At 42.2% G+C, this 17,634-nt stretch overlaps 1 protein-coding gene and 1 long non-coding RNA gene across 4 annotated transcripts; one reads left to right on the top strand and one right to left on the bottom strand.

The window, feature by feature from the left end:
• Nucleotides 1–1,167: 1,167 nt before the first annotated feature.
• On the bottom strand, nt 1,168–14,325 carry SLC25A15 (solute carrier family 25 member 15). Of its 3 annotated transcripts, none has more exons than XM_077173746.1 (8): nt 14,189–14,325; nt 13,524–13,629; nt 11,721–11,848; nt 8,563–8,821; nt 6,119–6,256; nt 5,622–5,791; nt 4,420–4,578; nt 1,168–3,520 (listed from the first exon to the last, which is right to left on the bottom strand). In XM_077173746.1, the coding sequence occupies exons 3-8, from the start codon at nt 11,773–11,775 to the stop codon at nt 3,396–3,398; spliced, it is 906 nt and encodes a 301-aa protein (XP_077029861.1). In that variant the 5' UTR covers nt 11,776–11,848; nt 13,524–13,629; nt 14,189–14,325; the 3' UTR covers nt 1,168–3,395. The 3 variants fall into 3 exon arrangements, with proteins under 3 accessions (XP_077029861.1, XP_077029862.1, XP_054510945.2); XM_077173747.1 differs by lacking the exon at nt 14,189–14,325 and adding an exon at nt 14,050–14,153; XM_054654970.2 differs by lacking the exon at nt 14,189–14,325 and having other exon boundaries at nt 13,524–13,933.
• LOC143693357 (uncharacterized) lies at nt 14,033–17,576 on the top strand. Its single transcript, XR_013180940.1, has 3 exons — nt 14,033–14,820; nt 15,451–15,597; nt 15,794–17,576. It is a non-coding gene; the product is annotated as an uncharacterized LOC143693357 (long non-coding RNA).
• Nucleotides 17,577–17,634: the final 58 nt, after the last annotated feature.

Below are 17,634 nucleotides of genomic sequence, written 5' to 3' on the forward strand. Positions count from 1 at the left end.
TGCACCTGCTCATTTGAGCAAATAGTGCAAATGCTCATTGGTTCCTCTTGAGTTGTACTAAGACCTGTAATGCACAATTTTCCAGGATGCTTATTCTATTTCCAACTATTTTCAGCAGTGCAGCTCTTCTGTGGAGACTGTGCCTTCATTTGTGTGAAATGTGTTGAGGTGTTAGCTTCTTAGGCCTGCTGCTTCATTATTCTTTTTCTTCCTGGGAACCAAAAAGTGCAAGGGAAATGACATAACTTTCCAGTTAATGAAATAAGCAGAGAGGTTACATACCTCCCTGTGCTCACTTGAAGGGAGTTATGTACTATGAAGTATATCATGTGTGAGCTCAACTTCTGCTATTGCTATGTATTTACCTCAGTGTCCACATGAATGTGCCTAGGGGCTAAAAAAGGCTGCCCTTCATTGCAGCTCCAAGTGGCTGATGCCCAAGTTCATTTTGGCTTAGCTCAGGCAATTGGATATCTGTCCACTGTCCTAGGATGCCCTGTCATATAGTTGGCAGGGCACCTAAGGTGACCCATCGTCCTGCTTAGGGAGTAAGCCAGTTTGCTCAGACAGCAGCAGCAGAGGCTGTAGCAGCAAGTCAGATTTTCTCAGCTGAAGCACATGCAGTTAAGTAAAAACCAATGTGAAAGCAGCAATGAGGAACAAAATAGCTGTACAAGGGATATACTGTGTTTTCTTCTTGGGAGATCCAGGCACCACTGCTCAGAAGAGGGTAACAATAGGCCCTGCCTCCCTGCTGCACTGACCTTCACAGGGTAGTGGATATTTGTCCCTTATATTTGTGGAATTTAGGTGACCTGTGCTGGATTCCCAGCATTCTTCTGACAGAAAACCTGACAGCCTGTATCATGGTAATCTAGCAACTTGAAATTTGAGGTGAACATTAATACTAGAACTGACTTTGGTACTTACAAAGCAACAGGCCAAGTGCTGAAGTATGGGTTTCATTTTCCATAGATGTAAAATCAGCAGGTTTTTTACAGCACCTTACTCTAGCTGCCCCCCTCCCCTCAGTTTTGAGGGCTTTATGTGTTCATTGATTGTATAAAGTCTTTTTCTTTCATTCCAGAAAGGAGGTGATGCTGAATTCAACCTTTTTGTTTCTCGGCTATATGAGCTTGTTAAATAGCATAAACAATCATCAAGTACTCAGTTAATCAAATGAAACTTTATTTCTGTGAATTTTTATACCAACTTCATGAAGTTTTTAGCTGAACAACTGATACACATGTACAGCTTAAGCAGCTCTGAATGGAAAAATTACTGCTTACATCAACTTCAGAAGGTAAGCTCTCAAAAATGCCACCAGTTTCTTGCTGTAGGTTGTTTTAAATACCCTGCTTCTCTTGAAGCTTCAATTTTTGTATTAAAAACTGCAACCATGAGCTTTAAAAAATGAAAGCAAAGACAAATCTAAGAAATAGATTGAAGTATTTCACTGAGGTGGAGTCTGTCCTCACCTTTTCATAACTATTAGAAACATGTACAAATATACTATTTATCTTAGCTAGACAACTTTGAAAAGAAGGGGAAGTCTAACAACTCTTAAAGCCTCATCCTCCTACCTGAATCATTTAAACATTTGGTATAAATTCCTTTTAAAGTACTGGCAATTCAGAGTAGTGCTGCCCCTATTGTACCAGTCAGTCAAGCTGTATTGGTGCAATAGACACTGAAGAATCTTCAGCCATGCCCTGCTTTAACTGCCTTTTCTCATGGTATATGAAAGGGAGATGAATTGTTCTTTCTGCACTTGGAGGCTGGAGGAGCAAGATTTTGTGGAACTGGAGCAACCACCTTCCATCAAAGAGGCTGCAACAATGCAAGGAATGAGCCAGTTTAAGTGCACCCTGGCTCCACTGCAAGAGGCAGCAGGTATTGAGGTGATTTCATCTATGCCTAAAGCTTGTTCCTGTTTCTGGGATCTGAAAGGGAAGCTGTAACATGCAAAACTAGGTTGTTCCAGCTCTATCTCTGACAAATGTGGTTGCTGCTGTGACAAGCTGCTCATCTCCATGTAGTTGTGGTGATCTCAGTGAATTAGAGGGCTCTGTCTGTGCCCCCCACTGCCCCCACGCTGGTGGGCTGCAGTTAGAGCACCCAGGCAGCATCTCTGTACAACTTAGGACAAATTTGTGCTGTTCTAAGACCTGCTTGACTTATTCCAGGATAAGGCAGTAGCTGCTTCTTACAAAGCAGAACATGCTTACAGAAAGAGCATTCTATTTGAAGAACAAAAGGGGCATCTGGAAAGAGGTGTCACTGCTTCATTTTGGGTAGTACTGACTAACTGCATGTTTAATCAAATAACATGACCAAGCAGGCCATGCCCTCCAGGCCTGAAGGTGATACAAGCTATCCAGTCATATAGCTGAGCTCTTTCCACTGAGCTGAAGAGGCACAGCAAGTGGTAAGACTCCAGCCCCAGTAAGACTGCTATGTCAGAGACCATGGTGTCAGTTAACAACTCACTTCTGGCTTTGTGTTCCTCTTCAGCTTCCTGTCCTTCCAGCATGTGACCTTATTTATGCCAAGGTGATCTAAATGGGAGTCTGCACAAAGTTAGAATTACATACTCAGAGGCAGCAGCTATTTTCAGCAGTGTCCCTTACGTTGTTAAGTGGTGCTTAGCATACTCCAGCACTTCTTGAAAGGATTTAGGAAACAATGGAATGCAGCATAGCCTCCTTAATGTTGTTACTGTGCTTCTTTTATCAAAAATGTCGGCATATCTTGGGCTCTAAGTCCCATATAAGGTAAGGGGTGAATGTTTCCTACTTTTATAAACCCATTCACTGGGATAGAGTATGTAAGTCAGACACCCTCTTCCATGACCTTAGCAAGTCACAGAGCAGCAGGGAGACAGAGCAGAACAGGGGTGTAGCTAGGGAAGAAAAGGTCTGGGTGAGGAGTATGTCCAAGTCATCTATACTCAACAAGATTAGACAAGAATTGATGTTATTTTGAGTCAGACATCAGCAACAACTGCAAAAGGTCACAATTGCAGCACAGTTTTAAAACCAGTGCTTTGCTGTAGACAACTCACAACCTACTCTTGCATGTTACATTAGACCCCACAGGTCAATGTAAATATTTTTAGCACCAGTACGGGTCAGGAAAGACATTTATGACATGCAGTGTACCTAGTGCAGAATCTGTAAGAGGAAGATAGTTCTGCTTGTGCAATTCAAGCAATATATACACACCTCCATAAAATCACCTGATTTTAAAAGATTACAAATCTTAAACTGGAGTCGAGTTCCTAAAATTAGGTCGCTGATTTGGTTCTGCTCAGACCATCATGTGATCTATGTGTTTTTCATCATTTATTTAAATGACCCTTGAGCAATCTCTTCTTCTTCATCTGCCAGGCGGTATCAGTAAGAATCTATTTGTTTCATCAGAAGTTTCCTGCTGTACTCGTAGGCAAGGAACAGCGCCCCGTTGGCCACGAATGCACGGATCATAGTTGGTGTTAGTCCAGAATACAAGGCAAGCACGCCTAGAAATGAAACCAGAGCCAGTTAGCCATTTATTGAAGTGGCTGTCTGCATCAACCACTCTGCTCTTACCTGTGAAGGATACTGAAGCAATGCTTCTGCTTAGAGGAGCATGAACACAGAGAGCTGAACTCACTGGTGTAGCTACTGATTGCAGTGGTACTGGATATTGATATGGGAGTATCTAATGTTGTAACAGGAGTTTAGCCATGTAAGGGCTTATGCTAGATGCTTACTTCAGGTATGACAAGGTCTTGGCCAGCTGAGATAACGTGACAGTGGCTGTACCACAGCTGGCAAGGGGCCAGCAAGACTATGTTAGAGCCGTGCCCCAGGTCAGACTCCAGTTCTGATGAGTATCCTACCTAGCAATGGGGCCAGGATTCATGTCTGCTGCCGTGTATATTCTCTCATGTATATTCACCCTCTTCCAAAGTGCCTGACACAGGCCTTTTCCAGAGAGGAGATGCTGAGGTAGATGCCTCAAGTTTCCAGGCTGGATAGGGCTGTTTGATAAATCAATCCTCAACCATATATTAACTTCTAGAGGTGAAGATATCTTCTGCATGAATCTTACATAGTGCCTTCAGTTATCGTGTATAGGTTTGGTCACAAGTAATAGAGCCCATTTCTTTATCTGCTTTTAAGGCATAGTGAGCTTCTGGTAGGTTTAAGTGTGTCATCTCCTGAACCAAGAGGCAGGGAAGATGAATTAGGTCTCAGTTTCTAGAATCCAAGCTTTCCACACTACATGAGATAGATATTCGTTTGCTAGAAACAGTTATTGTATGTCTCTAATACACTATCACTGGACTAGGTTTCTTAAATGATTTTGGGTATTGGAGGGTGTAGATTTCAGTCTGAAGCCCTATAGATTGAGTTGATCTGCTTGGATACTCACCTTCAGTTCTCACAACAGTTACAAAAGTTCCCATAAAGCCTGCCTGTTTTCCAGCCATTGAAAGAACCTGAATTCTAGATTTGACACAGTCCACAGGATACACAGCAATCCACAGACAGCTGCCTCCAAAACCTCCACTTAGTAACAAAGGGATGGGACCTAAAAGTTAAGAAATACATTTTTATACACCACAATATTCACTAACACAAATATAATATTACTTCATCTACAGGATTCAAAGGGAACAGAGGAAGCTGCTTATGACAAAAGAGCAGTTGTTGTTCTCTCATTAACCTTTAAGTCAACTTCAAGCCACTGGTAAATTTCAAGTCAACTAGAAACTCAAAGATTATAAAGAGTGCCTCTTAGATTATTGGCAGTGTTAAAAAAACTATAACTCAAAATTCAATTTTGATTGTATTAACTAAATTCACTTTTTTAACACTTGTAATCACTTTCCAAGGTTAACTGTGAAATGGTTTAGAGAAACATCATATAGTGTTACTAATCATATATAGAGAATTTGGTAGAATTATTTTGTAATCAGTCATTTCTTTCATGATGCACTCTGATTTTCTATTTCTGATCAGATGTTTGTAAACGTTTTGTTACATGTCCAAAATGCATGCAGCTGAAATCCTGACTCCAAGCAAGACTGGTTCAGTCTTTTAACAGGAGACAGGCAATCTTTATTCTGGCATCACCATGGTTTTTTCCCTTCTAATTTTCAATCTCAGTGTTCTCTTACTATCATTGTAACTACATCTAATGGTCAGCATGCAGTTCAGCATATACTTGAATACACTGTTCAAGAGAATGCAGCTAAATCCTTCAAAATCACTCTGAATGGCAGCTGAAATGAAATAGTTCAGAGTTGTGTTACACTGTGGGGTCAGATATTTCAGCAGTTTTGTAGTGTTAGCTCACTGTGTTATTTCTGTATTTATGATACATCCTGCTTCATTGCAGGATGAAGCAGGATGAAAATGGTCACTTCAATAATTTATTACTGTGTATATATAAGATGCAGCCTCCCATATTTAGGAATGAAGGAAATGAGGCATATTTAGCCCTCAATATGCCTCATTTCCTTCATTTGCATGTATTTCACAACATTATTAGTATATCTTCAGAGAAGATATGCCCCCCTTTATGTCCCCCATGACAGCATGCTAAAACCCACCTGTAAAAAGGCACCATACCTAATTCATCTTTTGATCTCCCAGAGGCAAAGAATGTCCGGCTCAGTTCATACCCTCCAAAGAAGAAAAAATAGCCTGGTACTTCCCGCAGCAAAGTGCTTGACAGGCCACGATAAAATCCAAGGGGACCATCCTTTTGGATAACACCCTTCACTACTGACCAAACTGTACTGAGAGAGGTTGACCCAGTTAGTGATACTTATTAGCTAGATAATGAGAAGTTACAGACCAATAGGCAACTGCAGCAACAATTAATGGTGAGACCTATTGTGCAAACAATTGAATTCATGTAAGACTTAGAGCAAGATCCTGCTGGGAGCCCTTCACTGGCATCCAGCTTTACCATCACCCAGAAGGTCAGCAGGCTGTGACCCTCCCAGCCACAACTCTTCTCTGGTTAGCAGTGCACTATAAATGTGACACTGAGCCAGTACAGGATTTGAAGAAATAATACACAAGGAAAGATTTCAGGAATATTGAGCTGGGTATATACTTACTTGTGTCCCTGGATTATCTTTCCTGACAACTGCATTTCATGCATGGCCTGTAGCCGGCACTTCACCAGCTCTGTGGGACAGAGGACAAGGGTGGCAAAAGCAGAGGCAAAGGAGCCTGCAGCAGCATTCTGTAGATCACTGCAAGAAAGAAACTGCAGAAGGTATTTGGGCACTGACCTTCAGTGCAGTGGAGCCACTGTAACAGCAATCAGTTTCCTGCACCTGTACCCTAAATACCATCAAGAAAAACTGGCAGTCTTGGGGGAAAGATTCTTAAGGGCAAAGAGCAGTTACTCGAACCAGAGGGAGGAAAAACCTAGCTCATCCCATATTCTTATACAACTGAAAGACACCCTTTTGACACCAAAGAGATATGTTGCAACCTCTAACCTTTTTGCTATACTTCAGTAATTGGAGCAGAGTAAAAGCCAGGAAGAGAAGATTTAATAGCATTTATGAAGATTTTCACAGACTTGTTTTACTGAGAAACTTTTGGTTACTTATTACTTCCCCAAAGAGAATAGGAGCAATAATCACCTCATATAGATAGATGTCAGTATTTTCAAATTCACCTTACCAGTATTTATAAAGGCTTTCAGTGGAGGATGCTAGAAAACTGAAAGCAGGCACAATGGATCAGTGTAATCTTTGTATGGCTGTGCTGTGATGAATGCAACCATGTGAATCAGAGACAGCACAAATATAAATCACATCACCAAACAAGACAGTACTATCATCTGCAGTGACTCAGTGTTCCAAAACTGAGGCTTATTTTGTGGTGATTTTACACATACCACAGATTCTGGGCTGCTAAACTGCCAGGACTCAAAAGGCTAATACTTGAGGGCAACACTGCTTTATGATGCATTTTAACCAGGCTCCTACAGACACTGGTGTTTTGGACAGGAGCTGCATAATAGCATAGAAGTGGAGCTCCTCATTCAGAACTGGGGAGTCAGCGCAGCTGAGACTCATCTCACTGCAGCAGAGAAATTCTTTCCATCCAAGGGACATGCTTGCTTTGTGCCCAGCAGTCTGATTCATCTGTAGTATGAGAGATTAAAGCTACAATTTTTCACCTTGAAGCATCACAAAACTTAAGTTATGACATGAATCAAAGCTCATGACATTCAGATATGGCAGTAGTGAGAATTTTCAAAGTGGAAGATATCAGGAACTGCCTGCAGAGCAGCAAATGGAATTTAGCACTTCTCTTTCCAATTTGTTGTCTCACTTTAGACTTTATGATGAAATCTGTTGGTTAAACTAAGCATATGTTAAAAGATAAACAGAATTTAGCATTTCTCTCTTCATCTCTTTTCATTGTGACTTATACATTGGTGATATGTATTCCTTTAACTGAAAAATGTTTTATAGTTTGTCCTTTTCTGAAGGTGTAACAGTACAGTAACAATGGGTGGGGATGTCCTGCACAGACCACATGTTCTCATCAGGGCTCTGCTGAAGACCATGTCAATACAATTCTCTGTGCCTCATAAGGTGCCCCCACAACGATCCAGATGAAGAGAATAAGGAAACAACACCAAGGGACAATCTTCCAAGTAAACTTAAATTCTTTAATGTTTTGTCCTAGAACAGTTCTGCAGTCACACTATTTGACCTTGAATCAACAAGGCATTAAAGAGCCATCTTGGATCTGAAAAGCACCAAAACCTGACCAAGGAAATGATTGTCAGATGCCAAAGGTGCTTGCTATTGCTACATACGCACATTCCCATTCTGTATCCAACTCTAAAGACATAGTAGTACACCAATATACTGTTTCAAAGTTTCCTGCACTACCTTCCCTACATCCAGCATGACCATGGTGCCTCAGTCATGTGAGATGATCCTAGGACATCTGCACATCTGTGGTCTACTTCTCAGCATGATCACAAAAGACAGTGAAGAAGTGAAACATACAGCTGGTAGGCCTATCTCCTACATTTTAATGGGTAGGAAAAGGTAAGGGGTTTGTAGAGTGAGGAAGCTTTTGAACCTTAAATAAATACATTTTTAAAAGCAAGACAATATTAGAAAAGTGCCCTTCTCCCTTAGTATGCCTCCTTGTAAGAAAAGCCACTACCTCCCATGCAAAATCAGAACAACCTAGATATTAAAGCAATACAAACTTTCAGGTGTTGAAATGCTCCATCCTATTGGTAAAAATGTTCCAGGCCTTGAATACTCCAGTTAAGCTGTGATCATCTAAACCAGCCAGCTGCAGTGACTGATTAGTCACTGATTAGAGCAGTAGATGGCTCTGTTATATTAGACACTATATTGTCACACTAAGGCCTATATTCCAAAATTTACTACACTGTACACTGTCAGAGGAGAGCCTGGGACCTCACTTGCACCTGACAGTACAGTATTGGTAAATAGCAATTACATGAAATTTTATATACTTATTTTAAAATACAAACCAGATATTTATTACTAACCTGAGCTTTGTTTTCCTGTCTACTCCAACAATTCTTCTCACAATTTGTTGGCAAAATCCATAGCACATGAACAGAACGGAGTTCTCTGCAATGTTGGCTACAAGTGCTGGTGAGGTTCCCTTGTAGAAGCCTCGAAATCCCACTTGCTTATAGGTTTTGACAAAACAGTCAACAAGTCCTTTGTACATGTTGGGGAACGTCTGCATCTTCACCTTTGCAGTGTCAAAGGGCTGGCCAGTCACCACACAGGCTGTCCCACCTAGGCAAGCAGTGGAAGTTAACAATGGCTGAAGGTTATCACAACTGCAATACCTATGCTGGAGCACCAGTCTTAGGAAAATCACACAGAAAGCAAAGATTAATTAATTCCCTGTAGGAAACGACAAGTGCACTGATTTTAGCACAATGGCGTCAATTGTCACTGGTGAATTTAGTTATCTTAAGAAAAAAAATCCGGCAAAGGAGCAGTAACATCACGATTCTTATTAAATATTTTTTTATCTCATGAAAAGCAAGCATCTAAATGAATCAGCTCACTTCCAGAAACTTGTACTGAATTAGAGGTATTGTTCTGCAATCAAGTCACTTGTGTCAATGAGTTAAATAACATTTTCCTTTGCCCATTAATGCAGTGGTTCAGAAGGCATCTCTGATTTTACATTCCAATAATAACAAAAAAAATCTCAACTCTGAAAGATTAGTAATCAAGTGATTCCTCCAGGACAAGAGGAGCACTGCTGAGAGTGCTAAACTGATCATACATAATAAATTGATAACCAAAGATTCAAACCCTTTACTTCAAAACTCCAGGTGGCTGTTAAGCACATTTCTTTCCAGAGACTGGAAGTGTCAAGTGTAAGCTGAAAAAGGGCAAAAGGGCAAAGTTTCTCAACATGTTATCTTTTCCAAACTGAACTGCAAGGTCAATACCCTGAAAACTTGTGTGATATTTCCATCAATGTCATCAATAACCATTTATCTCACAGTGCAGTGTTCTTCTGCAAGATCTAACTCAATTCTGTAGTCTGCAGGAAGAGCTGATGTTACACTTTTTCAGTAAGAAACAGTGTACAGCGATAGCAATCTATAGAAGCAGATATTTGACAGGAAACACATGAAAGGTGTACCTTATATAGGGTTCATGGTTTTGTTTTTTAGCAAGAGAGAACTTTACTAAAACAGAAGCTGATCTTTAACCAAAGCACAATTGACATGCACATACCTTAAATTATCTGTAAATACAGATAGGAAAGCAACTGAAGTGGAAACAATTTTGTGCATCCAATTAAGATCAGTTATTTTTCTTTTAAGTGGGGAGAAGAGTAAGTATTTGTTTAACTAGTGTTATTAGCAGTCCATTTTACTCTTTGCAAACACATTTGTATAACATTGTTCTTGCTTCTCTGCAAAGAGGTACTCGAGGCCTTTGAGAGAAACTCAGGATCTAGCTGCCTTAAAACCTCCTTCCCAACCAGATGGATCATTAAGAGCTTCAGAGCAAATCATGCAAGGAAGCACGAAGAGTTTCCTGCTCTGGAAGGATAACCAAGGAGAAAAGTAGCTGGCTCAGACCAGTAACACCCATGTAAGCTTCAAATGAAAAACGGAGCTGGGAAGGCTCAGCCAGTGTTATTTGCAGGGAAGTCAGGTAGATATTAATCTACAGGACAAATGCTAGGTTCCTGTAATAAAATAATGGCTGTTGGAAGATGTCCAGGGAAACCAGGAATCTTCTTGAAAATGTAAAGCTGAAAAATTTGGAGCTGACAGAATGGCTGTTCCAAAAAGGCTGTTAATGGAGTTGGCTCAAAAAGCCTAGTAAGCGGCAACAATGAATTTTGTAAGCCTCAAGATGAAGGCCAAGAGTCCTAGTTATAATCTGAAATATTGAGAAAAAAAAATTTCCAGCCAGCAGTAAAGAGTCACAAAAAACCCAACCCAACTACAAAATTAAAACAAACCAGAAACCCAAAAATTCAAATCTGTTTGAACATTCAGACAAGTGTGGTCCTAATAATGTGGCAGTGGTGGGGAAAAGAGTCCAACTGAATCAAAGAAGGTATTAGAGGTAGCTTAGATCCTAGGCGAAGGACTGTGACCACAGACAGCCAAATGACTTATTTATTCTTGTCCAGAATTTGCTTGCCTCAGTATGTCATTGCTTATCAGCTAGTCAAGACTGTATCTGGAGAGGAAGGTAAAATCAGGTTATGCATTTTCTGGAGGAACAAGCTGTTTGCTTACTTAATTACATTTTCTAAAGAGTGCAGAGATTGCCACACTGGACCTGTGCTGTTACCCCTTCTTTCTCATTGCACTGTTAACCTCCACTCTGACAAATGACTGCAATAACTACCATGGAATGCACTTAACACCATTAATACTGCCATATTCACAGCATTAACATTGCCATGAAAGGATTGTCTGCAATATTTATTATGTGGGAAAGAAAAAAAGATCACTAACATTGTCTAAACTAGTTACAAAAGTAAATAAGACAAATCTTCCACCTTTTCCATATAACCACTGTTAGGTTAGAAGTGTCAAAAAGACCCCTTTTCCCTGGCAGAGTTCAAAATTGCATCCCTGAGCCACAGACATTACCAACATGGCAATATCAGTGAGAAAGTGCAACCATTTCCACACAACTGGTCCAGCAAAATTTTACAGCACAGAGTAGACTGAAGTGGAAGTCAGTTATGCGAATTCATCATCAGTTCTACTACTGAGCTTCACAGGTTTTAGAGATTCACACCAGGATGTTGTCTGAGCCAGAAACCCTTCAGGTAGCCTTTTGTCCCTTTCACATAGGGATGGTTCCTGTGACAAAAGCAGCACCTGAATCAACTACACACTGACTTCCTTGCAAAACTCTGCTGATACTCTGACTGATTCATAAACTCATGTAAGCAGAACTTAAACCTGCTTATAGAAAACGATTAGTCTGAGAAAAGTGTTAGGTCTTCCTCACTGTGTGGCAGGGGTTTCGCCAGGGAGGAGCAATAGTGATACAGTTACAACACTGGCTGAGGTCACTGCTTCTTCTTATACCCTTAAAACACAGAGGGTGAGGCTTTTTATAGCAAATGCAAACTGTTTTTATATTTGTCAAAGGCATTAAACCTGTCTCTCAGAAGTTTTGTGCAATTAAGCATTACCTGCAGCACCTGCTGTGAGGTCAATAGCAGCCTGAACAGCAGAGTTGATCCTCATGTTTCACACTTGTTTATCAATTATTTCAGAGCAAAGTCTCCCGTTTCCTGTTAGGTATGGAGATACTTGTCTCCTGAGGGAAGAGAAAGATAAAACATACACAGTTTACAATAACTTGACAGGCAATAGCATTACAGGAATGCCCTCAGATCCACTCTTCCATTTAGAGACAGAAAATGGTTGTGCTCACGAACGAGACTTAGCATACTTGTATTTTGACTGATTTTGCTGCATTGGGCAGATCTCCTGGAGTATCACTGCCTAGCTTCAGCTTACTTGGGCTTTTCAGCTTCTTATCTCCCTGGATCTCTCAAATGAAAGCTAAAGAGTACATCCAGGGAACAGTGCTGAAGGTTACTTTTATATTGATTATAGACGCATAGTCTTCCCTCATGTGTCTAAGGCTGGAATACTTCATGCTTGTCTCAGCTCCTCACCTATAAAGCAAAACAGAATCTGCTCTCCTCGTGGTGAAGAACAGCTAAGAAAACTCTACCCATGATGATACACTGGGTGGCTTTCAGAAGAGGAGTAGAAAGGGAATGAATATGAACATCTTGAATTGTGTCTGGCTGTCATGTTCCTAGTGCAAGTCCCCCCCACAACAGAATATTATAAATAAGAATAACACCTCATCTCTCAGGAAGGCAGCTGGAAAGCAGACAAATATGACACTTTGAAATAAAACATTCAAATGAATTCAGTTCTCAAGTTTTCATCAAGATACTTTCACTGGGCAAGCAGTTAAAACAAGCTTATTTATCTGGGGTAAAACAACTCAGCCAAAGAGCTCCCACTGTTTCAGAACTGTGCTGCTGTCTGGCAGTGCTGTCAAAAAGCTGCATGAGTCTTAAAACCCACACAAATACATATGTGAATTAGTGCCTCACTGGCTTTTAAGCCTGTCTTCAAGCACAGTACATCAGTAAACAGAACAATTTTCACTCCTCTATCTACTGTAATGCTTCTTTTGAAGCCTGTTACCTCCCAAAATATATTTTGGAATAATTTGAATGGGAAACATAATTCCCAGTAGGCTACCTTGAAAAAATCATAGAAAGACACATTGTATAAACCACATCCTTCGTACAAGAAACATAGACACTTGGATACAACCAAGGCTTTAAGAAAGCCTGTCTCTAAACAGATTTATTATTCTTGAACATTAGAAAAATTCACCAGTAGGCCAAATAGTGTCACTTAGTGCCTTCACCCATCCAATCTCTTGCATAAATTTAAATGAGTTTAAAACAAAATAAAACATTGCTCTTGCAATAAATGGCACTAACACAAGTAATTTCATAACAGATTTGAACTGTTTTGTTACTGACAGCATGGCACACCACTTGTTACTTCAACATGGAAGCTCCAAGGCCAAATTATGCTTGGTTATCCTATATGTCTCATTAGTGTTCACACTGCACTCTGAGTTTTGCTCAGAAAAAAATCATTGAGACAGACTTTGAATGAAAGGAATTACTAGAAAGCAACAATTTCCTGCGTTCAGTAAAATGTACACTGCTTTCATCATGCTGAGTGCTTATCGATTTGTGCCAGTCCTCAAAGGGAGCATATGCCAGATCACCCACAGAAAACTTGGCAGCAGAAGGAAAAAAGTATATGCCTATAAAAATATGGACCTTTTAAGAGACAAGGAAGTTTAGTTGTCTGATCCATATCAGCCCAGTGTCACTTTCAGAAGATTTAAGTCTTAGTCAAAATTAAATTAGTATTATATTAGTACATACCTTTTTTTCCTGTTTGTAATAATACTACTATATTAAAAGTTGAATGTCGGTAGAACGAGGTTGGTAGAACTCTCTGTGACTTCCAAAGCAAATCCAAACCTCAAACCTGGAAATACAGAAGCATTGGTTAGTGTAACAGGTCCTGCAGAGTCCGGATGTTATTTCAGCCCCAGATGTTTCTCTCTGCCCATGCAGTCTCCAAAGACTGAGATGCACGCAGAAGGCAGCGCTGCTCCTTGCAATAGTCGCGTGGGCAGGCCGTAGCTCGGCTCCCCAAGGTCACAGCAGGCCGGCACGGGGCGGCAGCAGCGGCAGGGCAGCGGCAGGGCTCGCCGCCGCTGTCATACGTGCTGCCGGCGGGAGCGCACGGGAGAGCTCCAGCCCTCCTCAGGGAGGAAGGCTGGGCACTCCCGCTCCGCCAACACCCGCCCGTTTGGAGCGGGAAGCCCCGGCCTGCGTTCGGCGGAGGCCCGCGCTGGCAGAGCCCGCCCGCCCCGGGCCCGGCGCCTCTCCCGGGCGGCCGCACCGCAGCCGCGGCTTCCCGGGGCCGCGCATCCCGAGCCCGCCGCGCATCCCGGCCTGTGCGCGGGGCCTGTCCGCGGGAACCGCCGGGCCGGCCGCCAACGCCCCCGCCCCGCCGGCCCCCGCCCGCTGCCCCCGCTCACCGGAGCCGCCGCCCGCCCGAGCGGCCCCGCCGCCTGTGCCCCGAAAGAGGCGGCGATGGAGGCGGCGCGGCCCCGCCGCGGCCCCAGGGAAGGCGAGGGCCGGGCAGGCGGCGGGGGGGCGGCGGGGCTGGGCTCTGTTTAAGCTGGGGCTGGGCTGTGTTTCAGCTTACTGAGCAGGATGCTACCGAATTTATGAATTAAAACCAATTTTTTTTTTATTTTCTTGGGTTTTTTTTTAGATGTATGTCTGTTTATTTTTCTTCTAGTTGGGCGATTTTGTTGTTGGGGGTTTTTTTTGTTTTGTTTTAAAGGATTTGTTTAGGAATTGTGTATCCTGAAACAGCAACAGTTTGTGTATAGAGAGGAACTGCCCTGAGTCCCAAGACACTCTCCTAAGCTGTCACTTTCATGATCCTGTCTTTTCGGGACTTTGAGGTGGCATACAATGACCTCAGCCACTATGGCGAGGCCTAATACTGCTTTTCTCAGCTGAAACTACACAGCGCTTTCTTTTTTTTTTCCTTTTGATTTTTCCCCCTTTTGATTTGCAGTTACCTGAAGTGCTTGCAATAAGGCTTATCAGGAACAATGTCTGGTTGAAAGCAGTAGGACACTGTACAGTGTGTGGCAAGGTAAATGAACAGCAGCCATTATGTGTGCCAGTGATCAATCATATTTGAGATGCTCTGCCAGACCAGGCAGTGTTTCTGGGAAGCACGATAATCCCTGTTGAGCTGCACATGTGTTTGCGTGGGTTGAGACACGCAGAACTATATATTTCATCTTAGATCCATGGTGTTTTCCACCAAATAAAACTGATGGCTCCTATTTTCACAGCTCAAACCAAGGAAAAAACAGCATAAACAAAATTATAAACTTAAATGTATCCTTTTTTTCCATCACTTTAAATTAATTGCAGGGTGCAGATTTTATTTTCCCATATGTTTATGTAACATATTGGTTGGAAGGGAGCTTAAAGACCATCTAGTTCCAAACCCCCTGCCATGGGCAGGGACACCTTTCACTAGACTGAGTTGCTCTGTTTCATCCAATCCACTCTTGAACACTTCCAGGCATGGGGCATCCACCGCTTCTCTGGGCAACCTGCTCCAGCGCCTCACCACCCTCACAGTGACCAATTTCTTTCTAAAAACTAATCTAAACCTACTCTCACTTTGAAGCCACTCTCCAGCTCTCTTGTTGGCTCCCTTCAGGTGCTGGAAGGCTGCATTTTAGTCACCCTGAAGCCTTCTCTTTTCCAGGCTGAACAATCCAAATTCTCTCCTCCTTTCCTTGACGGGGAGATGCTCCAGCCCTCTGATCAACTTGGTGTTCCTCTTCTGGACTTGTTCCAACAGGTCAATGTCCTTCCTGTGCTCATGACCCCAGAGCTGGATGCAGCACTCCAGGTGTGGCAATTGTTAAGAAAGAACAGCCTAGGTTATAAATGGTTTTAGAAATTGAATTGTAATTCCTTTAATGTAAAAAAATTGCTGTTGTAATTAGTCATTTTGAGCTAATTGTGCATCCCAAATAATCTGCAATACTAAGAGATTACTGTTTCATTGCAAAGAATTTTGACCTGTGTGCTGGCTTTTTATTTAGCAGGACTGCAGCACTGTTGGAAGATCCAGCTGGTGAAAGCCATCTAAGTCCCTAATGCAGTGAAACTTGCAATTAAGATGCCATTAAACCACCTTCTGCCTGCCATGACCGTTTGCCAGCTGGAACATCAGGCCTTGAGCATCTCAGGGTGTCCCTTCATAGCCACCTTCCTCGGGTACACCACCAGGCCTGATCTGCTCTTATCTGTAGAAAACGTGGAGACGACGACAGCGCCTGTAATGTTTCCTGGGAGATTTTATAGCCCTGGAATGCGGCACTTCCACGAGCATATCGCCACCACGCGGCTTTTTCTGCTGCCTGCACCCGCGGCTGCTCAGCCAAACCCTGCTTTTTGTCCATGCACCGAGCTGCTGTGCAACACTTGTTTTGTTTTAAGGAAGAATTTATGTAGGAATTGCATACCCTGAAGTAACAACACTTGGTGTGTGTAGGGAGACCATGGAAGAACTGCCATAACTCCCGAGACACTCTCCTAAGATGAGGTATCAATTTGTTTGGAGTTTAACTACAAGCTTCCCCTCAAAGGATTTAGGTACGGCAGAAATGGGATATGTGTGCTGAGACCTTAACTCATAAGAGCTTTGCAGGAATGTGGAAGTGCTTTCTGGCACTCAAGGGGTCTGGCTTGGGGTATGTGTGATTGGCTTTGAGACGTGATGTGTGACAGAGTGGCACAACTCCTCTTCAACATAGCATTTTGGCATAGAGGGATGGGTAACCTCTGGGAAGCTGACAGGGGGATGCCATGGAAACTTGTCTGATGTGGGAGAGCAAAGGGCTCCCTTGCAGGCTGTGTTTCTGTCCATTCTGCAGTCCAAAGCTATCTCCTGAGCCCTACACCATCTCCAGCCAACCACAGGCAAAACATTTTTGCCTGTAAGCCAGTTGGCATTTCCTAAATCTCACAGAAATCCTCATTGTCCAGGAGCATGAACGGCAGTTCTTGGCAAGTGTTGTCCCAGAAGAGCAGCCAGAGCTGCAGGAACATCAGAACTCCCCCAGCACCTTGCAGTGGATGCTGTTCACACTGTTTGGAGAGGTGGGTCAGGCAGGACAGCTCCACATGGAGGGAAAGTGAGGTGGCTTCTGCAGGTCAGGCCTTCCACAGGTGACACTGGTGTGTGAAGTACTGCAGTCAGCTGCAGGAGATGGGACAGTGCTCACCTTTCCAGGTGTGAAAAATGCATATTTTATGATTGGCTTTTCGCAAATATTAAAATGAATATTATATGTGTTATGTTAGAAAGTTATGCTGTATTATTTTTTTTAGTAGTGTGTTAAATACAATTTTAGGTTATAACATAATGTTAAAATAGAAACTATGCTATGTAAGATACTTTTTTTAAAGAAAGGACTCGCACCGAGATAGCAGCCACAGGACACCTAAATCTTTCAGAGAAAAAGAATTTATTGTTCTCTTATCAGAAGAAATGAACTTCTTCCCACCTTGCTCACCCATGAAGAATCCATTAGGATTAAGAGGAAGAAGTTGACACTGACCATCCTTTGTTTGAATGGAATTTCTGCATCATGTATGAGGTGTATGAATATGCAGCAGGCTATTGCTTTTAAGGGTTAATCCTCTGTTAACGGGTGTCCTTTTTTGGGCTTATTTTGCCCAGAAAGAGGTACCCGGATGTCCGTAACTCTTTGTTTCTATTGCCTCATATTGTCCTAATCCAAATCGTCCAAAATTTTTATTATTCTAATTATATTGCTATTTTTACTACCATTTTATTACTATTAAACTTTTAAAATTTTAAAAACAGGTGATTGGCGTTTTTCACACGGGGTAGATGAAGTGAAGGCTTGGGGACATT

The sequence above is a fragment of the Agelaius phoeniceus genome, chromosome 2, assembly GCF_051311805.1.
Source record: "Agelaius phoeniceus isolate bAgePho1 chromosome 2, bAgePho1.hap1, whole genome shotgun sequence".
NCBI classification, from domain to species: Eukaryota; Metazoa; Chordata; class Aves; order Passeriformes; family Icteridae; genus Agelaius; species Agelaius phoeniceus.